The 26,126-nt window shown below is 42.7% G+C and overlaps 1 protein-coding gene across 5 annotated transcripts in view; it reads left to right on the top strand.

Moving 5' to 3' along the window:
- Window positions 1–26,126, top strand: part of CNTN3 (contactin 3) — a 261,889-nt gene that overhangs the window by 34,728 nt on the left and 201,035 nt on the right. For 4 of the 5 annotated variants that reach the window (XM_073351137.2, XM_073351139.2, XM_073351135.2 and 1 more), the window contains exon 2: window positions 22,733–22,849. In XM_073351137.2, coding sequence (XP_073207238.1) covers window positions 22,795–22,849 — 55 coding nt within the window. In that variant the 5' untranslated portion in view covers window positions 22,733–22,794. Of the gene's footprint in view, window positions 1–13,387; window positions 13,636–22,732; window positions 22,850–26,126 lie in introns of all 5 variants that reach the window. The other variant, XM_073351136.2, reaches the window with a different exon arrangement.

Raw genomic sequence — 26,126 nt, 5'->3', positions numbered from 1 at the left:
CTAGATTGTAAATCCTTCTGGGGAAGGGACACTCTATTATGTTTGTCCAGTATCTGGCACAGTGGAGTTCTGAGATCTGTTGGGTCCTCTGGCCAGAGCTCTTGCACCAGGGTCAAAATAGTGTTACCCACGGATACAGTGGCGTTGGAACAGTTTGTCTAGTGGGGGTGCTGAGAGCCATTGAACCAAACTGTAAACCTTTTATATGATGGAAACCATTTCAAGCAAGGAGGTGTGGCAGCACCCCAAGTTCCAGCACCCCAGCATGGATCAATTGGCAAAAGTTAGCAAACATATTGGAAGTGGGCACGGGAGTTCAAAAATCAGAAAAGAAAACAAAACACGTAATTTAATCTCCTTAAAAATACTTTAATTTTGGCCAATCTCATGATTTTCTTGCGTCAAACTGGTGATTTTGAGGTTGGCAGTATTGTAGTTTAGGCCTGGATGTTTTGTGGTACTGGTTTGGCTTGTCCTGCTGTTGCTGGTCGACTAATTTCTCTTTCCGTAATCAGAATAACAGAACAAGTGTGAGACTGCCTACTAAATTATTCTGCATAAAGCACAGCACTTCTTAATACCATTTGTGAGAATTTCTGAGCTTTCCTTTCTATAAGACAAGGAGGCTTTTTCTTTGTAAGTAAAACCGTTTCTAGTACTGCCACAAGCAACATGACTTTCCTCCTGTTTAAAAGAAGTAAAAGAGAGAAAGAAATACATTGTTTCAGATTTTCAGGTTCATGCACTTTTCTTTTTTCCTGATGAAACTGAAGTGTAATTTTGGCCGCCCAGGAGGGAAAAGAACATTTTTTACTGTGAAAAGAGGAAGTGAGCTTGATTCTGACAATGACATAGGACACCTGTTACATAGATCCAAGGAAATAAATGTTTTAATGGACCTGTGGCTTCCTAGGATTTGACAGTAGTCCCTAAAAGCAACAGGATACAGCTTGGATTCCCTCTTTTTCAAAAGCACAGGTATTTCTACTTGAGCTCAAAAAGAAACTTCTTTGCTACCATCTGTGCAGCTGGGTGATCTGCAGCAGCCCTTGCAAATACCTTATTTGATGTATGGGTTCTTCTTTTCTCTTTGCAAATTATCTGTTTGTAGAGTTTGATTTTTGCCAATCTTTTCTTTTTATTCAAACTTGTTGGAACACTTTTATATGAACATGTTTCAAATATTTTTCGTGAGCTGTTTTCTGTGACTATGTCTTTGACTAATTACTTGTTATTCATGGCATGTAACTGGTTGCTTATGTTTAACAGTATGGTTTCTGTTGCTTGATTGGGAGGGGGAAAATCAAAGAATTTGAAGATGATGTGAAAGCTTCTAGCATGAACCTATATGCAAGCACCCTTCTGTTATCAGCGTTTGATACTTTTGCCTTTTGCAAAGAGTTCCCTGTGAATTTTGACTGAAAAATAATATAAAAGGGTCATAAATATCATGCAAGTAATATCCTAGATTTTTAAAATTAAACTAATGTTACAGCAGATAAATATTAATCTAGATCTAGTTAGCAATCGGAGATCTGTTACACACCAGCTGCCCAGCACCAAAGCATCTGTAACTTAGCTTTCAACTGCTCGAAAGTAACCCAGGTTGTCTTACTTGTTACAACAGTTATGCTCAAAACAATTGTTTTCCACCTGTGGTGGATTTGCAGCTGCTTGTAATACTTTATGAATATTCTGTGGAGATTTACTGGATGCATATTCTAATGGAGTGCCAGCTCTGCTGTAATGAAGTTTGAGAAGCCCTTTCTCTTGAATGGTCAACTCTGCTACAATGTGCTAAAATCAACACTTACTCAGATTGCCCTGAAGTTTGCTATGTCTCATGGAGGTATGGAGTAAGACTAGTAGTCCAAATTTGGGGACATTTGAACATGGGGTTACCTGTCAGCCTCACATTGCCCCCTCCTGTATGTGTCAGCATCTGGTGGCCTGCCGCTCTGGGGAGAGGGGGCCTGAACCCCTCTCCCTGATTTCCTGATATGAGTTGGGATGTAGGGGACTCCCTAACCATTTGGGTGAGTGGGCTGAGCTGTTTCCCTGAACCCCCTCATGTAAGCTGGGATCTGGAGGGCTCTGAGCCCGTTTTCTTGCCCCACTGCCTATTCTGGGAGCTGGTAAGGGCCTTGCTTCTTTAGCAGGTCTGAGCCCCCTCCCTGCCCTTCCAAGTTAGCTAGCATCTGGGGAAGCCGTGCTCCTCTGGGTGGAGGGGCTGAGCACAGGCCTATGGGAAGCCATGCTCCAAGCACAGGTTGGTCAGACCAGGGTGATTAGGTGAGAATGGGCATGCTTGGTGCATATTGTGCACAAGCACTGTGAGTGGCGAGGGGGATGAGAATGCCCATTGAAATTAGAGGAGCAGTTAGCATGTCTCAGAGCTTCTGTTTCAGGCTGTATTCATCTCTGTGGGATAGAAATGTAGGGTTGGAAGGGACCTTGAGAACATCTAGTGCAGCCACCTATCCTGAGGCAGGACCAAGTAAATCTTGCCCAGCTTTTTTAACTGTGTTGGGGTTCTAGATATAGAAAAAGCAGTTGCAGCTGACTAATTTCATACAATACTTTCACATAATATTATAGTGGAGAGACCTTTATGTTTAAATGTTAACTTTGCAAAGTGCCCTAAATCTGCATGCTAACTCTTGACATTTGTCTTGAATTTGGTAGTTTGGGGTAGAGCAGGGGTCGGCAACCTTTGGCACGCGGCCCATCCGGATAATCCGCTGGCGAGCCGCAAGACATTTTGTTTAGGTTGACCGTCCACAGGCGCGGCCCCCACAGCTCCCTGTGGTCGGAATTCGCCATTCACGGCCAACGGGAGCTGCAGTGGGCTGTGCCTGTGGATGGTCAACATAAAATGTCTCATGGCTCACCAGTGGATTACCCTGATGAGCCGCGTGCTGAAGGTTGCCGACCCCCGGGGTAGAGAGATAATGATCCTAAAATGGGGTCATTTTGAGCAAGGAGTTGCTGCAATATATCCCCTCCCTTCCCTCCTCCTCTGCCCCCACCCCCTGAAAAAACACCATTTCATAAAGTTCACAGATTCTACCTTCTTTTTATTTTTATTATTAGTAGTAGTAGTAGTTTGCACACACCTGGGGCTCAAGCTTTGACTCTGATTGTCACCTAACGGACAGTAGTCAGCTGACACTTATCTCCGCTAGTGCATGGGGAAGCAATTTTGGAATTGTTGTTAAAGAAAAATTATGCTTTCAAGGTGGCCCATGTACATGTTTATTTTGACAGCAATAGCAGATTTGTCAGGAAATGCACCCAAGAAGGAAGGGGGTATATCCTGATATACAGTTCTTTGCAGACACTAGAGAAAATGAGAGAACCACTGATGCTCTGGCTCAATCACTGTGGGAGCTCACCGAACTGGTTTTAGGCAGCTGGTCCAAGTGCACACCGAACTGGTTTTAGGCAGCTGGTCCAAGTGCATAGGCTGAGAGAACTAATCTCTTTGGGAGGATTAAAGAGAGCCTCAAGGACAGGGGAGAGAGAGACTACTGGGGAATGGACAGACTCCCAGAGGTTAGAGGCCTGGGGGAAGATAGATAGACATACATGGAGACCTTTTATTTTTTGAAACCCTTTTTTTCTTTTGTTTTGTTCCTACTGTTAAGATTAAACAATACTTTGGGTTAGAAGGCAGTTTTTGTTCACTGTATTCACCACTGGTCACGAGCTCCTGGAGAGAAAAAGTGTAGGTACTAAATCCAGTAGGAACTGTTGGGGGTAAGTGTGGTTTGTGCTCAGAGTATTGAAGCCTAGCACTGTGTCTAAGCATGAGGTTTCCACCCCAGAAATGTAGAGGTACAAGACACAACACCTGTGGGGGTGCACTCAGAGAGACAGTGCAGCTAGCTCAGTAACTATGACATCATGAATGGAGAGATTGGTACATAAAGAAGGTGGAAATTATTACTATTCTTTCTATTGCGGGAGTGTATACGGACCAAACAAGGATTGGAGCCACCATTGTACTGGGTACTGTACAAACAAATAACCTCCAGCCTGAGAGATCTCACAGTCTAAGGTCTAGACAGTGCACAAGGGGTGAATAATAGATAAGGCGGGCATGAGCCAAGTTAGCAGCAGCGACAGTAGAGAATGTATTTAACAGTCAGTAACAAAGCAATAGCATGAGAGAATTTCTAATATAATTTTATGTTTAATTTTTACTAGTTCCTTATTTGAGGTTTTTGTTTTTAAACAAATCCAATCTTGCTGGTGCAAAGCTCTCCTCTGATTTACATTTTGATTAAGTCGCTGCTAATGACACACTGAAGATGATTTTACTCCTGTTTTGTCCTTGCCATTTTTGAAGTCTCTTTTTAAAATTCCCTCCTCCTCTTTTTTGTGTTTGCTGTTCAGCTTCATCAAATGATCTGTCTACAGCGGAGAGCCCTGCTGGGATAGGCTGGCTGAGTAAGCCACAGGCAGCCCCACAACTGCTACCTGCTAATGAGCGAGTCTGTGATGTGGCTGTGGAGTAAAGATCTAATGAGACCCCAAAGGAACCAGAGCAGCCAGTATTTCTTCCCCGCAAACCTTCCCCCCCCCCACTTTTTTTTTTTTTGAGTAAACCATTATATTACCTTGTACACTGTTAGTGGTAGACTTCCTCAATCTGTTGTGATTATATTTGGTTAGTGGTCGTTGAGTCCCTGTGTTTCAGTTGCATGGGATCTATTTACATTTCTTTCAGTAGCAACTTTGTGAGTTTTGTAATATTCGGTGGTTCTTTTGAAAATTCTTCCACTGGTTCGTTTTCAAGTCTTTCCCATCTTAAACACCTTCAGTACCTTTATCTCCTGATATACCTATTTAGGGACAAATGTTCGTGCATGGACTTGAAAATGTACATGGACTATTTTCCTTCAACCAACAGAACCACCTTTAGAGAATTCACTTACGTCCATTTTATGATCCGAAATACTGTCTATTCACTTGTTGCGAATTATACCTGATAGGTTACGCGCAGTTCGGGTCTAGGCTGAGGCACACGAACAAAGTCCACAACTGCAGAGTTCCCAAAGATATTAAGTTTATTCCGCTCAAGCTTGGTGCCCCCTTGCTAGTCAGAAGGGGACCCCGAATGCAGGTTATACAAAGGTTATATACCTTTTAGCAAAGCATGTTGCCCTCGTGCATCGGAAACCTTAGCCAATAGACAAACCCTTTTCTTATCTACCACGTATCCTGCTAGGTACATTCCCCGTGCTAAATCATCACTTCAACTACACAACGTGGCCCTAAAGCAATGCATCAGTAACTTTTCTTATCAGGATGGGAGGCCCACATCAAAAGGCCAGGAGGCAGGGAGTTAGGAATAGCCAAAGAACAGAAACCGGGAGTCGAGACAGGCTGGAGACAATGGGGGGGGGGAGGTTTCCACAGGAATGCAGTATCTAAGGAACACTCCTCCTGGTGCATGATGTGCTTGCTTTTAGACAATGGTGGGCCTCAGACCAAAATGGAGTCACCTATGCTAACTTTTCCTTAACACACTGGAAAGAATGTGAGCACAATCCACCCTCTCCCACTAATAAAAACAAAACTAGGTAAGCAATCTCTTCCTGGAGAGGAAGAGAGACTTAGGGGAAATCACAGCAATAGAAAGAAGAGGGATTTGGCTCAGAAATACATGTTAAAAGAATTAAGTGCACTGGAGCCAGTTGGCGCCATTCCAAGGTAAGCCAGCTGAGAATCTGGCCCAGTATGAATAACTTGGGTTAGTGATAATTGAAGATAGTAGAAAGGTAAGTCTCTACAAATGTTTGTATAAATAGCAAGGAGGGAGAAGGAATTATTAGGGTGGTGCAAGGAGCTATAACGAATAGAAATTTCTTGATAAAATCAAGAAATAGAAAATCGAGATTGAATAAAGAGAAAATGCTGTAATAGTGAGATCTGTTACACCGCGGAATATCCCACTGTGGGAGGGAATGGAGACTGCATCATATGAGACACTTAAAACTAGACAGGACAGACCATCAGGAAATATTGTGTGAATAATTCTCCACTGGTGGGGGCGTGGGCTATGCCTCTACTTTCAATTGGTCTGTGATCTGGAATTGACAATTTGAAATGTGTTGCCTCCCCAAGATAGAGGACTTTGCTTTTCTTGCTATTGTCTGATTTGGATCTTGCAAAATTTATGGAATGAAAGCTGGAATTAAGGGCAGAAATTTTATATTTGTAAAATAAAGACCATACCGTTAATTATTGTGGGTTTAATTTGCAAAGCTTTTCTTCTACAAACCAGATCACTTCTCTAGCCCCATCCGCCCCCTTGATCTCATGTTTTCAGAGGTGGTTGGGGTGGGGAGGGGGTGCAACGTGGGGAGGGAAATCTTCTTTTTTTAATAAACTTCAGTTTATTCTAGCCAGAGAAATTTTCAGAACATCATACCTAAAAATAGTATCTACTGCTTCAAATTTCTAACAGATACCTGGCATTCAGTCATGGAGTCTCATTCTTGAATTGTCCTGTGTATATATCATTTTATCGTTAGGCTGTGAGTTCATCTCATAATTTATCAAGATGAGATTCTAATAATCTCTTCCCTTTGCCAAAGACATGCTGACCTCTAGTGTCAGTCCCTCAGTTTATTTTCTGCTTTGTGATTTGTGATCAATATAGAAAAATCAGTTCTTGTTCTGTGTAGCTCTCTTGAGTTCCTGGAGTTTCTGATTAATTTAGACTCAGTGACTCTTCAAATTCCTCCGGTACAAGCTAAAAGTTTAACTTGAATTTATCAGCCAGATCTGATATATCAAATAAAAACCCAGCTATGAGGAACTACTGAGTTTGTATTTGATCTTATTTTTGCCACCCAAAGTCATATCTTGAGACCCTGAACTAAATTCCGTTTCACCTTGAATCTCCCTCTGCGCTTTCTCTCAAACTTTTTATTCTCTCTCTGTCTTCCACATTGCGGTCCTTTCAGAGTGTACAAACTAATTAATAAACAAGGGTCTTAGCTTTTGGATAGCTAATTTTTGAGAGAAAAATATCAGTCTCAAAAATTCTTCCTTTTGCTCTTTGTTAGTGTTATCAGAAGAATGTTTCTAAACTCCTGAGGATCTGCTTGTCTCCAAAATTATGAGAAATGCATAGCAATAGAATTAAACTTGACTTTTCTGTGCACATAAAATAATTATTCAAACATTCTGAAATAGTTCCTTCCAAAAGGACACATTCTCATTTTCTCCTTCAAGGATTATGTTCAAGTTCTCATTCATCTAAAATCAACAATATTTCTAACCCTTGTAAGCTTTTTCCAGTTAAAACCATGTTCTTACTTTCTCCTACCAGTTCACATCTCATGTTGTAATGCCACTGTTCTCCTTTTTCTTTAGGGTATTCCCAACCATAGATGTACCTTTAGACTCTTTCCCAAAAAGCATGAGAAATATTCTCTCCTTGTCTTAATCAGTGTGTTTTGCACTCAGTAGCAGCCCACTAAAAATATATTCCTATGCCTGTGACAGTGTGACAATTTAGTGTATATCTGTGCGTATCTGTATCAAACTACAAACTCTGTTTGATTTTGTGAGCAGTATTGGGTTGTAAGACTATCCTGTGCCTTCCCTCTTTTCCAAGATGGGGTCAAAAGGACTGGCATTCCAAGAGGTCAGAGGATGAACAATTCAGAGCCCTGAGGGCTTGCTTACAGGGAATGAGTTCACCCTGGCAGTTCAGTAGGTATGCTAAAGAGGGTGTCCAAGCTGCAAGAAACCTGTTTTTCCAGTCTGGACTTCAGGTGTGTGGTAACCAAGCAGTGACTTACCCAGTTTGGGGAACCTTGATCACCTGAGGGGGAATTTGAGGCTGACCAGGAGGATCACATGACAGAGGGGACTGGAAATGTATAGAAGGTCTGCGCTTATCCATCAGAACAAGAAGGCAAAACTGGGAAGAAGGAGAGATGGGTCTTAAGACTCTGGAAAGCCGGACCAAAACTCAGGGGGCTCTCAGAGGGTGAAGCCATTGGCAAGCAAATTTTTGGCATGTAGTTGTTTGATGCTTTTGCAGGGATCAGTAAGTCTTCTATGCTTTCCCTGAATAAAGAGAGTGTGTGCATGCATGCATGCACACAAGAAGTTGCATTGCAAAGCCTCTGTGGGACTTGGTTTATCTGTTACATATCATAGAATTGTAGGACTGGAAGGGACCTTGAGAGGTCATCTGGTCCAGTCCCCTGCACTCATGGCAGGACTATATGTCCCTGAAGGGTTAAACTGTAAACCAGGGTATCCACAAGTGTGATGGTTGGGATGCTGGGAGGGGAGGTTATCCCTGGTCTTTGAGCCTACGGCAGCTCAATTGCCAGGTTCCATTTCCGAGAAGGAGTAGCAGACAGGGTGTCTGCACTCCAGGACTGAGCCTCAGAGGCTAGAGCCAGAGACCATGCCTGGATACTGCTCAAATATAGTGGGCTTAGAAACACACAGGATCTAGCCCTGGGATCCAAACATGGCAGCCTGGTGAGGTCTGTCAGCTGGTGGTAAGCATTTCCCCACTTGGAAATGGCAGGAGACTCAGACACCGATCTTCAGTAGGTCAGCAGGATCTAGGGTCAGTTGCATGGAGGCCCTGTTCAGCTATGCTACCTAATGCTCCCCCAGCTGTCTCTGCCTCATAATGAACCTTACTGAGATCGGTGGAGGATTGTAGACGATACAGTGTGAGAATTCACATAGGTTAATTCTCACCGCTGGCCAAGATCAATTTGTGCAGTGTGCATATGGGTTTCGGGCTCATGGGGTTCCTGAGGGTAAGAAGAAGGTGAAAAGCAAGCTACGGAGCAAGAATTCTCCTTGTCCAAACACCCTGGACTGGGACACCAGGATTTCAGTCTCCTCTCTACCTACAAAGGTATCTCTACCTACAAGGGTATTAAGAAACAGAGCATTCTGGGAATCAGTGGGTTCTGAAATTCTGTCTGAACAAAGTGATTCCATAGGATACAATAGATCAGAGAAATGAGCGGCTGGGTCGTTGGCTTTTCAGGATGTAGTTCAGCTTAGGTGAAGGAAGGGAAAAACTAGATTCTGTGGAGTGGCTATCTTTTAGAAACAGAGCAAAATAAAAATGGGACTCAAGAAGAATTACTTATAGAAATACTTTTTTTTAAAATGTTGGTCAGAAATACAGAAAATTTTAAGATCACATTTAAACACGAGCCGATATTTCTTCAGACAGATCAGAAAATCAAGTGACAAGGGGAAAAAAAAAAGGTTATTCAGGTATTGAACCCTGTATTCTGGTATAAAAGAGTAAGAGCAAGGTTATCAAACGTTCAAAGAACCCAGCTGGATATTGTCAACGGAGAGTTCGTTGATCAAGTAGCTAAAATAGAAAAAAATGAGCCCTAGTACTGCAGATGGCATTAAATTATCACTTGAAAAAAGGAGAAATAGTGCTGAATAGATTTAAAAGTAAACAAACTAAATGTCATTAATTCTATAAACAGTGAGCAACATACAGGGCAAAATCAAATAATGAGAAGAAAAATAAAAATTAATTTTTGTGTGACTGCTTGTGATAGTTTTCAACCAGTTAAACGCTAATGAAGACGGGTGAAGTCTTGGCTCCATTGAAATCAGTGGGCATTTTGTCATTGACTTCAGTGGAGCCAGAATTTTACACTCCAGATTGTTCTCGTTGTATACTATTCTCTTTGGTGGCAGTCTGTCTGTGTGACAGATAACCTACTGATAGTGAAATAAAAGATATAGCAAAATTTTTGAACAAGAAGGCAGACAAAAATGAGCCTCAAAAAGTTCACTGGGTACTGAGGATCCTGTACGACATCAGGCAAGAGGCAAAGAGTGGACCAAAGATGTGAGGAAAGTGGAGTCTGGCCATTTAACTTAATTCTTTAACACCTGCTGCCTGCCAGCTGGTAACTGGGAGGTGCAATTTGATAAACGTGGTTTGAACGGACATGGTTTTGCATCAGTCTTGAAAGCACTAGCCCCAAAAGCATCTGGCATCTGAAAATAGTTTCTTGCAGAGGAAGTGTTTCTGGAAATTGTTGCATGATTGGCTTGTGCCTGCCTGTTTGTTTGTGTGTGTCTTCAGCTGCACAAATAGCTCTTGGAAAAATTAGGTTAATTATCTGATAAAATAGCTGAAAAAAAAGAAGACAGGTTGAAGAGAGAAATGTGTTAGCGTGACAGTTCTGGTTATATACTAAATTGTAAAAGCCCTGGGGAAAGAGATCATGGAAGTGGCAGACATACGCACAACACTCTAGAAAATATATGACAGAAGATGTTCTCCCTCAAGTGCAATGTTGGAATAATCATGAAATGCTGATGTTAGAGAGAGCCAGCCCATGGAGGCCAGAAGAGGTTGTTTGGGGTGTAGTTTTTTGTTTTTATTTTACTTGACAGCTCTGTCTGTGCATACACAGATGCAGCATCCAAAAAAGAGGTTTCTGAGAGTGTCAGCATTATTCTAAATAACACAAAGATAACCACACCTGTAGTTTGATAGCACACGGCTTACTAAGACTAGGGAGGGAATGCAGTCTAATGGATAAAGCAGGGGGCTTGAAGAACCTCCTGAGTGCAAGCCACTGACCCATTATGGCCCTGATTCAGGAAAACATCCCTATTTAGGAAAACACTTAAATGTGCGCTGAAATTCTATTGATGTTAGTGGGACTTCAGCACATGCTTAAAGTTCCACACCTGCTTCAGTGCTTTTCTGAATTGAGGCTTATGTGACATGGGACAAGTCACTCTTCTCTCCGTATGTCTGTTTACCTACCTGTAGTTTGGCCTAATAATATTTACCTACCTCACAAAGGGGTTTTGAGAGGCTTAATTCATTAATGTTGGCAAAGCAGGTTTAGATCCTTGCCTGGAAGCTGCTAGAAGTGGGCAAAGGATTAATAATTTGCTGCAGATCACCTTATTGCATGGTTACAAAGTCTGCTGTACACCTTGCATCAGGTGCTGTAGGAGGAAATCTGATTAAATTATTCAACTTCCAAGACACACTATCTGGTAAAGTTCGTGTCTTCTACAGGCTAATGCTGGGCTACCTAAAATTTCCTTTTTGGTAGTTTCTGGAGCATTAAATTACAGACATATTTATTCTTCCTGTTAAGGATGAAGGAAGCTCAACCTTTTGTAAAGTACGGAATCCTCAACTTGTATCAATTAACAGCCTAAGGCAAACTGCTTGTTTGTCATGAGCTGGGTAATCATGCTGTATGTAATTGAATCAGTGATTTTTCCCTGTGTTTGTAATATCGCAGACTTTACCTGTGAACGCCGTGTCATGGTGATGACGACGACGCTCCTATTCCTTGAAGAAGTAATTGAATAACGATGAAAACATTTCTCACAGCAGAGCATGTCATGGAACTGGAATAGTGCCACATGTTTCACAAACCTAGAGCACTTAGAGTTTCTGAGCAGCCAGCTTATTGTAATGCTGAACCTTTAAATAAAAATATGCAGTCAAAGTGTGGTGTATCCCCTATTCTGGCACAGCTGCTTTCTGTGGAGGACCTGGGAGGGGAAAGGTGATCGTCACCTTTTTGTTCCCCCAATCCTGGGGCTGAGCTAGCGGCAGGCATAGTTTAAAAGAGCCCAAGGGACGTTCAGAAGGAATGGCACACGAAGGACCATTCTGCTGGCTGGACATAGCTGGCCCTATCCTCCAACACACCGTCTGCCCCAGAGACCATTGGAATGTGGGGCATACAAGTGACTGCTGGCTCTGCACCAGTGAGGGTAGAGCAGTACAGCCCCACAGGGACTGATGATCTGACCCATTGTCTTTCTTTTAACAAAGAAAAATGAGTTCTAAATATAAAACTAACTGCCCTTCCACCCATCCCCACATACACCTCTTTGTGCTGGATAACTGAAAATAGGGAGTGACTATGTACCGAAATGTGAACCAACAGCACTGCTGGAGGGATATATATTTATTTCTTTTTCTTTTGAAAAAGGCACCACGGTGTCATCAAGTTCATAAAGGACTTATTCTGTTATGTGTATAAGCTTCCCAAACACAAACTTGTTTACACCCTTCAATATGGCTAATGCTAAACAGTCAAAATTCATGACTCATGAGATCTCCATTTAAAAGGGTGCATTTTGGATTATCTTCATTTACTTTCTGGTTATTGAGCATTTAGAGGTCACATTTTCAAGTTCCAGAAAAGAAAGAAAGTAGTTGTCCTGTAAATTAGGAACTTCTCTGGGAATGTGCGTTGATATTTTTTTTTCCTTTTGGTAAATCACCTAGTATAGTGTCATGTTTACAAATCCAATTTTCCATGTCAAATGAAACCTATATTTTTAAACTCATTCCTAGACCCAGTTCTGGAATCTTTGTTTGAACAATCTGAAGCCCCAAAATGACCACTATTAAACACAAAGAAAAATATTTTGATTGTGACAAAAACCAAGAAGTTATGAAATATTGGTTGAAATACAGCACTGATTTCAGTGCAGAGCTGTCCATAATTTCCCTTCCTGGCTTTAGCTGTTGCAGAAGAGATTGTATAGTACATGATACACATATTTCCGACCTCGGCAAAAGCTAATAATGGAAGAGAGTTAGAAACAGAGATTCAGCTGTAATTCTGAACAGTCTTGTTTTTACTGGTTTTGGCCATAACTGCTTATTGTGATTTAGTAGAGTCATTAATAAATATTCTCCCATCTTTCCTCAAAAATGCAGCTGTACAAATTAATGTCAGTTACATGCACAATGTTTCCAGTAGCATCTGAACGACAGGTTTACTTCACTGCTTCTCAGTGGGCAAATATTTGTTCAGCAGAATTAATTGAAATGCCAGTAGAGGAAACAATAGCAGGTGAAAGGAGATGGTTCTCCAACAGTGCTTTGGAGTGACACAATCACTGTAAAACTGGGCTAGGTTGAACATGTACCAATGAAAATACCCCAACGTATTTAAAACAATAAATACAAGACTCTGTTCAGTTTAATGCAATAAGAATAAACCCTTATTTCAGTTTGAATTTGGATGATGTGCATTATCTCTGAGAACAGATTCTATTTTGTTGACAGATGTGGGCAGGGAAAAAGTCCAGAAACACCTTCATGATACACTATTATCTAGCAGTGTCCCACTAAGATCTGTTGAGCAAAATTCTGCTTCTTTTAGCATCAGTGAAACCCTTTGACTTGAATTTGGCCCTGTGGGTACACTAATGCTAAACCTTCTTTAAAGTGTGCTATTCGGGCAAACGGTTCCCTAGAGTTTGCTCATGAAATAGAATTCAGATTGAAAGTGTACACAATAGAAAAGAAAAACAACCAATAGGGATTTATTTTTTATGTCGGAATGTTTCTTCTTCATAGAGAGGAGCAGCAAAGAGCATGGAAGCCAGGACAGAGCGACTGAGAGCAAATACACAACAAAGACTTCTGGGCTCCTGCTATCTTTAAAACTCTGGTTGTTGACAAAGAAGGGGAAGCATTTGATAATGGTCAGACAGACGTGAAGTTAAGCCAGGAGAACGAGATAAGGCTTGGGAGATGGACAATTGCAGCTGTGACTAGTGGAGTGTCATGTCACTTCCAGACTTTCCCGCCTTTGCCCCTCTTAGGTAATGTACAAAAGACATTTAAGCTAATGCTGTTCCCTAGCTGACTGTTCAGGAACATTAAATGAGAACTGTGGAGTGAAGAACAAATAGAGGTGGTTTCTATGCAGTCCCACCAGTGTACATCTGACATACTCCTCGATAGACCTACTCAGGCCTAAATGAGTAGAATTTGGCCCAGAGTTTGTGAAACTTTACACTGAAATACATACTGGAATATTCTTCTCCTCCCCTTATTGGTGTCTGCTACTCAGCTGAGGAAAAGAGAATAACTTTTTAATGTGACACATAATAGTGCTGGATTGTTGTTGACCCTTATCCATATGTGGCTCACGTACGGGCAGTAGCAGTCCCTCCTAAAAGAAGTGCAAGGATGTTTCCTTCTCTATGCCTTGGGGATGACCAGAGCTGCACAAGGGACCGGTGGGAGGTGTAATGATGTTTACACTGTATATCATTTGGCTGTAAGAGGTCTCGTGTGCTGTTCAGGGTTCCAGACAAGATGTGGCCCCTGGTAAACAAGGAAGACAAAGCTGGAACATGAGTTGTATGGAAGCCAGTTAGTTGTTGTAATTGTAGCTGCTTTCTTCAGTTAATGCCTCCTGCTTAAGAGAGACGGTTTTTTGGGTTTTTTTGGTCATGAAGGAAGTGAGGGCCTCACCTCCCTCCACACTGACCTTCAGATAGGGTTATGTATTGTGCAGGCTATACCGCACACCTCTCCTTGACCTTAAAGGCACAATCCTTCCCCACGCAACCTCTGTGTGGGGTAGTTCTGCACTGCCTCCAGATCAGGGCTGTTCCTAAAAGGTCTAATCCAGCCTACAGTGTTGTTAGTTTGTAGGAACAAAGTGGCTATGTGCTGTCCATGCTTCTAGAACCCTGTAATATGCAGAACAACAGTGCACTGACTTGGCAAATTTAATAGAGCACAGATTTCTTGAACATCTCTGTTTAAATCTGAAAACTGCTATTTTTGGTGAAAGGGAGGAGGAGATTCAAGAGACTTTTACCATGATGTCTCATTATTTGTCAAAAGATCTTACTGGGAGATTATTGCTAAAGGGAAATAGGCAAGCAAATATACAGTATAATGAATGCATATGAAGAAATTATTTTTTTAGTAGACATGGATGTGCAATTATATGGCAGGAAATTGTACCTTGCTGCAATATTAAGTGCAACATTTTGAATAGCAGAAACACTGGAGAGGTAAACTTTTAGGTAATACAGAGATGGCCAAGCTTTAAAAAAAATGCTTCTGGGCAGACCAAACAAAACAGGGGTGGCCAACCTGTGGCTCCGGAGCCGCATGCGGCTCTTCAGAAGTGAATATGCGGCTCCTTTCATAGGCACTGACTCCGGGGCTGGAGCTACAGGTGCCAACTTTCCACTGCTCAGCCCCAGGCCCCACCCCCACTCCACCCCTTACCCCAAGGCCCCCTCCCCTGAGCCTGCTGCACCCTCGTTCCTCCCCCCTCCATCCCAGAGCCTCCTGTACACTGAAACAGCTGATTGCGGCGGGCAGAAGGGGGTTGAGGGGGAGGTGCTGATTGGCAGGGCTGCCACAGGCAGGAGGGGCTGGGGTGGGCTGATGTGGGCTGCTGACGTATTACTGTGGCTCTTTGGTAAAGTCTGGCTCCTTCTCAGGCTCAGGTTGGCCACCCCTGCAAAGCATGACAATTTCATTTCAGCTCCAAAGGGCTAATTAGTTGACAAGCTAGCATGCTTTCTGCAGGACATTAGCAGCACTGTAGTCAAGGTTTAGAGTGACTCGTCCTTCCTAAAACTCTAGCTTCATTTCTTAACTTCCTCAAAACAGTGCTTTTGGGACCTCACGCAGTTTTCATGCTTTCCTCTTTCCCGAAGCATTTAAAAAAGGTTCTAGAATCCAGGCAACCATTTCTGAGTTATCTGTGAGTTCCCTTTCACAGTCTTTGTTAAAAGAGCCACAGCACAGAGGGTTTTTTGGGAGTATAATTGTACAGTGTATAATTTTACATGACTACTAAAATGATTTCATCATAGGAATTTGTCCCTAATCACTGTTGCTAAATGGAAAAGCAAGTTGCTGAAGTTGAAAGGCACAGTCGTAATCCCTGTAAGATTTATTAGAAGCCGGCTGATGCTGTATAAAGCTCTCATCACTCCAGAAGGCTGGGCTCCAGCGTGGGTATTATTTCAGCAAATCAAGTCAGCAAGGACAAAACCCAGTGTGCTAACATGAGCAGTATGCCGATGGGCACATTTTCTATCCCTCCACTCTCTCCACTGGCGCTGTTCTTTTGTCAGGGGAGTGAGTTTTCGAGTTCAGGGTTCTTGTAAATTTGAATCTCTCAGCTGACTGGCAACACAGCTAGGAGCAAGGACAGATGCAAGGCACAGCGTCCTACCTCCTGTATGCTCCCTCTTGGGCTTTTACATCACATGATCTCCCAAGGACAGCTGGCATGGTGGGCCTAATTTCAAATCTTCCAGTCTTAATAGCATTCTTCAAATCCCAGGGCAAACGTGAGTGCTTTCATGTTGAGCGGTGGGGACCAAATGAATTCTGTTCCTATCTCTCTGTTCTACACTCACCCTAATAGGAACCCCATACCCACAGTATTCACTTTGTCTCCCTTCAGAGTAGCAGCCGTGTTAGTCTGTATTTGCAAAAAGAAAAGGAGTACTTGTGGCATCTTAGAGATTGGTTAGTCTCTAAGGTGCCACAAGTACTGCTTTTCTTTTTGTCTCCCTTGACCTTCTCTTGACCATAGTTACAAAACAAATAAAGTTTCCCATACCAGGGAGCATCCCCATCCTTCCTTTTCTTTGCTTGCTAGCCACCTGCTCTCCCACTTGGCTAACATTATGCTGGTCCCTCCTTTCTCCTGGCCACAACTGCTGCTGTGATGGGCTTTGTTTTCTAACCTCTCAGATGAGGTGCTACCAGGTAGCAGTAGGGAATCAGGATCATTGATATGTGTGCTGGTGGAGAAAGCATGGCCTTGACTCCGCTCTGCCTACCAGATCTTGACCCTGCACCCTCTCCCCACGTGGTCCAACCCAGCCAAAATCCTGGAAATGAGCGCTCCCCAAAGATTAGCTGGAAAGTATTAAACGTTTGTCTCTCCCTTCTTTATCTCCATTGACAACTCCATTATCTTTTGCTTTCACACAAGCTGTGTAACCTTTAACCTTCCCTCTCCTTCCCACTCCCAGGGCTTGCTGATTCTGTTTCCCTCTTTGGAAGATCTTCCTTCCCTTTCCTACTCGAAAACCTGTTTTCCATGCTCTGCTCACCTCTTATTATGGTTACTGTCACTTTTTCCTGTCCACCTCCCCCGTGTGAAGCACCGACTTAAGCTCTCCTCTCCAGCCATTCCATTCCCTATGCTTCTCCCAATCCTTTAGCTTTACTTTTCCCTTCATTGCTTTGCCCCTCGTCAAAAATACTCTGCTTCTTCTATGCCTGAAACAGTTCCCTCTCTCTGCCTGCAAAGCACTTGGTGTCCTCTTTAATATCCCACTTTTAAAAGCACCTCTTTGAGCAGTCCTTCCTGCCTGCACCTCCTCCTCAATCTCCCTATGTCCTGCATGGAACCAGATACACTGTGCTTGTCATGTGTTTGATTTTACTGTCTTAGAACCTCAGCAAGTTGCTGAGCAGCCTGAAGTGCCATTCACCCTGCACAACATCAGACCCACTGACTGTTTTAGCTCGTTGTGTGCTGCAAACTTACTATGCAGTTACAGCACGGTGACCTATGTGAATGCTGTTGTACCACAGTGTTCCACGTGTAATGGTATTTAGTCCACTTTTTTTCAATACATTTGTGTAAAATCACTGCAGCAACAACGTACATGGCACAGTACTATTAGTGTTTCGTAGTTCTCGTGTTTCTGGTGTGGAGGGGGTTCTTCTATAACTTAATGTTCCCCGTGGTATTTGTTTCTTAATCATGGGGCTTGGGGATTTCCTTTATAGGCAGGAGAAATAGTCAAATGTGTGGTAAATTCTCTTGCCACACAACATTGCTTCAGGGTTTTGGCTTGTACAAAAAAAAATATGTTTGTCATGCAACTGTCACATCAATAGAATTTAAGCAAACCCTAATCCCTTTGCTCATTTTTACTGGAGGTTGCTCTAAGTCAAGTGAGCTCAAACATTTGAACTGTTGCCCATTCTGAATTTCAAATTCCTTCCACATCATTACAATTATGAATGCGTTTCAATATATTATGTATGCCTTCCCTAGCATAAATTCAGTACAGTATGTCATGGTATAGGACAAGTACAGAAAGCATCTGCCACAAAAGAACAGGAAGTCCTAAAGCAGCGTGGTTGGGATTTTGTGATTTGGTCACCAGTGTTTCAGTTTGCTTGACATCTGGAAGGATGTGCTTGTCAACATATATATTGTATTTAGGGAATACTTTAAAGGCAAACACGATGTGAATACATTGTTGCAACAAAAGAACAAAAAGTTTTGATTTTCCTTCTTTGAAGGAGATTCTTTTCTTGGTTTTAAAACTGTAAATATTAATACTGGAATTGATCACCTCTTTGTCTGTGATTGTTTATATGGTACCTTCAGTGCCTACATCTGATTTTAATTTTGTAGCTTCAGAGGTAGAAAGAGTTATTAGGTTTTTTGTCTTACAAAGAGTTGTCTGGGATTGTAATATTTATCTGGCTGCTTTCAGATGCCACAGTGAGGAGCATAGTATAAGGCCTAAAACTTCAGTGGCTTTTCCATGTGGTAAATTGTTTCCTCATACGTTAGCCTAACCTACATATGGTACCTACCATAGTTTAGATCAGTGGCTCTCAAACTGTGGTCAAGGATAAGTAGTGGCCCACAGAGAGCTGCTGGGAACATTCCTAACATCCAACTTCTAAATTGTTTTAAAAACCATGAAAATGCATTAAATATTTTCCTAAGATAGGACAACATTCTGGTATCTTTACTCACGTTGAGCAGCACCTTGCTCTGTATGTAATGTCACTGGGACAACTCATGGGGTAACTTGCTTTCAGTGTCAGAGCATGAGAATTTAGCCTGAACTACATAACAATCACTGGTTTCAGAGTAGCAGCCGTGTTAGTCTGTATCCCCAAAAAGAAAAGGAGGACCTGTGGCACCTTAGAGACTAACAAATGTATTTGAGCATAAGCTTTCATGAGCTACAGCTCACTTCGTTGGATGCATTCAGTGGAAAATACAGTGGGGAAATTTATATACACAGAGAACATGAAACAATGGGTGTTACCATACACACTGTAAGGAAAGTGATCAGGTAAGGTGAGCTATTACCAGCAGAAGAGAGGGGCGGGGTGGGGAAACCTTTTGTAGTGATAATCAAGGTGGGCCATTTCCAGCAGTTGACAAGAACATCTGAGGAACAGTGGGGGGCAGTGGTGGGGGAATAAACATGGGGAAATAGTTTTACTTGTGTAATGACCCATCCACTCCCAGTCTTTATTCAATCCTAAATTAATTGTATCCAGTTTTCAAATTAATTCCAATTCAGCAGTCTCTTGTTGGAGTCTGTTTCTGAAGTTTTTTTGTTGAAGAATTGCCACTTTTAGGTCTGTAATCGAGTGACCAAAGAGATTGAAGTGTTCTGCAACTGGTTTTTGAATGTTATAATTCTTGACGTCTGCTTTGTGTACATTTATTCTTTTACGTAGAGACCTTGCAATTTGGCCAATGCACATGGCAGAGGGGCATTGCTGGCACATGATGGCATATATCACATTGGTAGATGTGCAGGTGAACGAGCCTCTGATAGTGTGGGTGATGTGATTAGGCCCTATGATGGTGTCCCCTGAATATGTGGACAATCACTGTAGTTGCCACACAGATGTTATGCAGTTGTGAAAGGCAGGGGAGGTTCTCTGCAGGGATCATAAATGGGAGGGCGATTGTTCCACAAGCCTGTCTGGGGCTTTGTGCAGAATCCAACCCTTGCTGGAGAGTTGTTTGTTTGGATATAAGCTTATTATAGGTGGGGCTTTTAGCACTGCATATTATTAAGGTTGTTCAACACTTCCTACTTGAAATTTTCAGCTGCTTGTGTAGCTTTGCCAAATTTTAACCATTCAGGTTGAAATTTCCCACGCCAGATGTCTGCCTCAGGCTGAATTGTCTTGGAACAGTTCAGCCAAAATGTTTGAGCTGTTTCTGAGAACAAGGATAGGGGAAAATACTTTGTTTTGCCCTTTACAAATATGCTGGAAAACTTTTCTTTGGGATGCTCTAGTGCCATATGCTTTAGAGCAGAAATTTGAAATTTGTCGGGGCACCTTTGTATCAGGGAGGTGCCTTTTGCTGTTCCTGTGAAAAACCACTCAAATATGGCCAAGTTATCAGCCTTTGGAAAAAGTCACCCATTGCACATGCTCAGCAGAACTTCTTACAGTTTAACAACTGAAATCTCTGAGGATTGCATCCTTGCAGAGCCCATTCGAACCTATCTCAGCTCCTACTGCTGACCAAACTGCACATGCAACGTTCCCACAGAGTGACCGAGCATACCTGAGCCCAGGGGGTCCAGCGGGGCTTTCCCTGTAACTGCTATTCCTGGATACTCTCCGCTGGGTTGCGGCTGGGAACTAGAACTGAAAGAAGGGAGCTTTCTCTGCTGGGCACTCAGTGACATCTCCCCCTGCTGGAGCCAAGGCAGTGAAATCTGCTTGACTCAAATATATTGGGCACAAGAGCAGGGTATAGGGTGAGGTTTGAAAGGAAAGGAGTAAACTGGGATAAGGATCCTGGTGAGACCGGGGGTGGGAGGGAAAGTAGAGAGAAACTGGAACTGGGGGTGATGGTGACAAGGCTGGAACAGGGAGGCAGGGGGACTGAAGCTGGTGAGAGAAACAGTGCGGGGGACTAGGGGCCAGTTGCGGGGGATTAGGGACACCTGTGATTGGCACAGGAGCTGTGGGGAGAGGAGGCAACTGTGACTGGCTGTCCAAAGAGTCTGGGGACAAGGAGTCAGGGTGGATTGGGGAGGGGACAGGACTGGAACTGGCTAGACAAAGAGACTAGGACTGGGATGAAAAGATGGGATGGGAAAGAGAAACGACAGGGACAAGTTAGAGGGGAGTAGGCAGAAGGGGAAAAGCGTGGGGTGAAAGAGGCAGAAGGGTTTGTGAGCCAGAGCATAGATTGGAACCCAAGATTCCTGAGTCGCACCATTCATCTGCTCTCAGCAGATATCTGTGAAAGCCACTGGTGATGTGTCCCATTCCCCTCTAGTGCTGGTCCACACAGAGGATGTCACCCTACTCCTCTGTCAATTATGCTGCTAGTTCAAGTAGCAGAAGTCTGTGTGGTGGATTTAAAGTTCCCAACCCTGTTGCTGCCCCATGTCGATGTCAATATGATGCCACAGGATGGAATTTCTGGTTTTTTAGTTTGCCTTTTTTTTCCCCTCCTAAGAAACCTAGGAAGTTACACGAACTATGTTAAAAGAAAGTTATTAAGGTTGCACGGTCAATCACTCAGGACCATCCTTTCTCTTCTTATAGCCCCCTGCCTCATTCGCTACATACCTTGCAACTTCTGCACCAAATAAAATGGGTCCTACAGACAAGTCTCCTTCACTACACAGCCCTGACTCATACCTAAAGCATCTTCATTCTATGCCCTGAATGAGGTAGGGATCCCATGAAAAAAGTAGTCAGTGATAATGGAATTTAAAGACTGTGTAATAATACATGCGCACAAGTGGACCTAATCTCTGGCAACCTAATATTTGAGTGCTTGACTTGGCAACGTTAAAGTAATGTCCATATGGAACACAACAAATGGTGCTTATTGCCACAAACAGTTTTTCCAAATGTGAGCAGAGAATAAACTGATGGGATATTGTCTGCCAGAGTGTACAGACATCCTAAAACAATAGTTCGGAGACTTGCAAACTGCCCTGTTCATCTCAGATGGGATGTTGGTGCTGAAACCTGATGAAGGCACTATTAAATGTATCTTGCAATCTAAACTGCCTGTCAAAGGTACCACATACCCCAGTTGTGTCTTGCTCAATTGCTAAAATCTCCAGTTCCCCCTCCACAACCATTACGGTGTGGTTATGTATCCTCAGTGCAAAATTCTGCAACATAAGCATAAATAAAACCTTGGCAACATCAATTTTATTGTTTTTTACATGTGTTACGATGATTACCAGCATAATGGTGACAATACAAGTGGAATAAGAGCTGTGCATCTAACAGCAGCTTGGACACTGATTCAGTTTCATTGCTATTTGCCTCTCGTGCCTTTTCATACTTTGAAATGAAGTAACCTCTGGTAGTACTTGAGACCCCAATGCTAGTGAGATCAGCACAGATCAGTGGAGGGTTCTTTCCTTTACCTCTCCTATGGTCCTCTGAGTGAGGATTGGTTTCCCATTCTTATCATGAGTCAGACAGAGGTAAGAACACTTGAAGATCATACTAACCCTAGGGAGAGGAGTGGTGCTGGCTAGTTTTCCCATGTCTCCAGTGGCAGGAATAGCAGGAGGTGAGGAATGAGGAAGTGGAAGGAAAGAAATGGATGGAAGCAAATTGGGGGGGGGGGGGGAGAGAATCCCAAACCACCTCTAAAACTGAGCACACCCCCCATCAGCCTGTGACAGGAACTGGGCAGCTCTGCTGTTCTTTGCATCCCGTGTAATCTGTCTGTGTAGTTTTAAGCTCCAATCCAGCAAAGCAGCTAAAGCACACACTGAACTTTGTGCTCAAGTAGTCCCACTAAATCAAACTGGGATTGGAACTGTGCACATATTTAACTGCATGGCTGGATTGGGGCCTTATTGCATCTATATTGCTTCTATATTAGCATGCTATTTACATGAACGTGGGGGGGGACAAACTCACATGCGTGCCCGTGTGTTTTCTTAATTTCCAATCAACTCTGCGCTATATTGCACTTCTAATTATAGGTTTGTGCTCTTCTATGGCTCATGATTGAGCCCTAAATAGAAAAGAGAGTAATTTCTAAGGATTTAAGTGACTCAATCTGCCATTATTAAAAAGTGCTTTCATAAGGAAGCGAGGTTTTCATTTGAATCCTGTGATCACACTTTGTGTGTGTATATATTGTTTTAACAGATTAAAGGCTTTGCGTGGAAGACTGTGGCTGGATAAGAGTTACTAACTTTTGGAAATTGAAGATGGTGCTACCGTGGAAACAGTTGTTCCTGCTTTCATTCATTGGCTGCCTTGGAGGTAATGATATATGATAATCTCTAACTTCTAAATTAGAACTGTACTTTGGTCACTTCTTTAAGGAAAAAAAAAATTTGAAAATGCTAAGCTAAACTATATAGGAGTCAAACATGCATTGTAGAATTTAAAATGTCAATAGTATTCTAAATAACTGCTCTATTCATTTGTTACATTGGGCCACACTATTCAAACAGGTAAAAGATTTGATGTTATTAGTTATGCTTATGTTGTAGCTGTGCAAATATTTTGAAAAAAAATCCTGTGGGTATTAAATTTAGATGGGAAATGTTGCACTTCAGTATATTACCCAGGCAGACTGCTTTAGCTTTTGTTACAACTCCATATACTTCAGAATGGGTCTGTTCACAAAAGATACTACTACTCTCACCACACCAGTTCACAACTTGTAGGTTGGCTTTTTTCACTCTGGTAGCCTAACTAATCCACAGTGCCTGGAGCTTTTGATGCCTTAGAGTTCTGCTCTTCTGCTGTGACCTTAACTTTTCTACCATTTCATTCTTTGCTTCATTGAGGTCAGCAGCAGCTCCTAATTTTGCTTTGTGGTCTTGTGTTCTGTGTGTTCTTGTTTACAATCTCTAATCATTTCAGAAGGTGGAAAGGAACAAAGAGCCCTATCTTGTCCTTTGTAGCTACATCCTGGTAACCACATCCACAGTGACTTCACTGCTTATTTGACTTCACTGGGATTGCAAAAATCAGAATTCGCCCACAGTGCCCATAGATGCCCTGCCACCCTCCTACCCAACACACACATTCTCCGTCCAACAATTGTAGTGTCAGTTTGTTTTTATTGTTCTAATATCAGTGGTCATCCCAAAGAAGTTCAGTGTTATTTTGAGCCACCTCATTCAGTAAGGTTCTTGGATGTTCTCGAATCTGCAATGAGAGAAGAGAAAAGACAAATTCCTTTTCAATAAATCACTTGGCAAGTCAAGGCAGAGCACAGGTAAGAGACTGACTACAGAAGTAGAGAAGAGATCTGAAGTGGCAGGGGGCTAGTCTCCAGCAAACACATTCCTGCCCTGTTGAAAACCCTAAACGGATGATCTCCCTCATCGGCTTTTACATCTGGACACATGAATGTGGATTTAGAGACATTTGTCTTGCTAAACTGGGCCTCTAAAGACGATCCCTCTGAGGAGCAAGATCTGGTGATTGACTCTATTGATGCCTGTTGAAGTGAAGGAGGAGAAGAAATATGTTATTTCTGAAGTGGTGTATTAATTGCAGAAATAATGTCTGCAGGCAAAATTCCTACATCTGGAACAAAAACTCTCTCTAGGAGAAATGCAGTTGTTTTTTCTTTAAAACATGAAAGGCGGCTCTAAACAAAATCTATAAGCAGACTATGGGCCAGATTCGGGACCTACACCAAACAGAGGGCGTTTATTCTCTGCAAAAGCACTATTAACATATGCCTATATTTTGGCTGGTGGCAGTGCTAATTGGTGTGCAGAAGGGTGTGCTGGATTAGGGATGTGGGCACATAAGAAGTTGGAGCACTTCAGGGCACGAGACTGAGACCCAGGAGATCTGTGTTCTGCTCCTGACGCTGCTGCAGACTTGCAGTGTGACCTCAGGCAACTCAGGTAACCTCCCTGGGACTCAATTTTTCCCCATTTGCAAAGTGGGGTACCAGTAGCACGAACACTATGAATTCAAACATTAGACAAGAAAAATCCCATGATGTTTAGAAATACGAACTGCCTTTCTTTTTAGGGCTGCCTTCTGGTTATGAAGTAACACTCAAATTAGGGGGCCTTCCCCTCCCTCATCACCTGCAGACCAATGGGTATAACTTTGCCCTTCTCTGTTTCTTCTCCTTAGTTCCCATCTGGCAGTCAGCGTCTCCTGTGTCTCTAGTGCTTCCCCCAGGCACACTCTCCTTTCCACCTCATGGTCTGGGGCCCTACAACTATCTGTCTTCCTTGGGGTCCACAGGAAGTCCTATAGCATTAGGATAGAAGGGAGAGGGCTGCAGGGAGTCACTTCCATACTGCGGGAAATCTTGGGAAGCTGCTGAGGAGGATGTTGTTGTGTGGATCTCCTCACTGCTTACCCTGCCTGGTTTGCTGCTCAGCAGCATGTTCAAAACCTGGAAGATGAGGCTCTGCCCTGGAGGAGCTCATCAAGCTGGGAGCAGTGTCCTGTGGTGGCCAAAGGCTGCAACTACAACCCAAAGCCATCAGCCGAAGGTTCCACCACATCCTCTGCTGTGGGGCCCACATTCTCACTGTGTGGGGTACTAACTTATTCAAAACCAGCATATGGAGCTTGCCCCCTTATCCCTGGGGTCTGCATTAGCTTGTCCCTCTGCAGTTCCCATCTTTAGACCCTGAAGACCATCCACCACAAAGGTTGGGTGGAGGAGCCAGGGTATGGATAGCTAATTTTCCATCGGATTATCCCCAAGAGCAGTTTGGAAAGAGGTAAGCATTTATCCATTAAAAATTTCCTTTTAATAAAAAAGTCTATGAAAATGTTCTGATTTTTTCCATGTCCTCTCTTTCTCTTTCCCCTTCTTTTCCCCCTCCTCAACCACTTTTCCTCCCCTGAAAAAGTGGGGGAGGCAACAAGGAGGAAAAAGGAAGGAAAAATCAAGGAACCCTCCCAATTTTTCATTGAGAAACTGGAAAATGTCAAAAGAAATTAAGGGGAGGTCATTTTTCATTGAGCGGGGTAGGGGAAATCTGAACAACCTTTTTTGGTTCTCTCTGTTCTCCCTCTGCTGCGTTTTGTCAAAAATGTCAAACCAAAAGTTTGGAATTTTACTAACAATTTTTGCAGGAAGGTTTTTTGTGTGGAAAATTTTGACTTTTTTAATTAAAAACTCCAAAATGGAAATCTTTTCAGCCAAGAATGTTTTTAGTTTTCAGATTTCTGGCATTTTCAATAAAAAGTCAAAAGTTTCCCTGCAAAATTTCTATAAAATCAATTCTTTTTTCATTTGTCAATTTTTTCCCCATAGGGAATGGTGGGGGGATGGGATGAGACTTTCTGACCAGTTCTCCCCTAGGCATATTACCTGCTAGGATTTGTCTAATCAATGTATGTACAGCTATTTTAAGATTATAAATATATTTACAATTTAAAACAATCAGTTTGTGTTACCCACCTGCCAACTCATTCCAGGATTCTTTTACCTTTGCTACTTTTGGGGAATTACTTGCAGGGTCAAATGCAACAGTACCCGTTGTATTTTGGTAAAAACCTGCAATATGCATGGATAATCAGTAACTTGTCTAACAGGGGTTAA

This window comes from Lepidochelys kempii, chromosome 7 (genome assembly GCF_965140285.1).
Source record: "Lepidochelys kempii isolate rLepKem1 chromosome 7, rLepKem1.hap1, whole genome shotgun sequence".
NCBI lineage: Eukaryota > Metazoa > Chordata > Testudines > Cheloniidae > Lepidochelys > Lepidochelys kempii.
The sequence above is the reverse complement of the archived record's forward strand: the minus strand, read 5'-3'. Positions and strand labels throughout refer to the sequence as shown.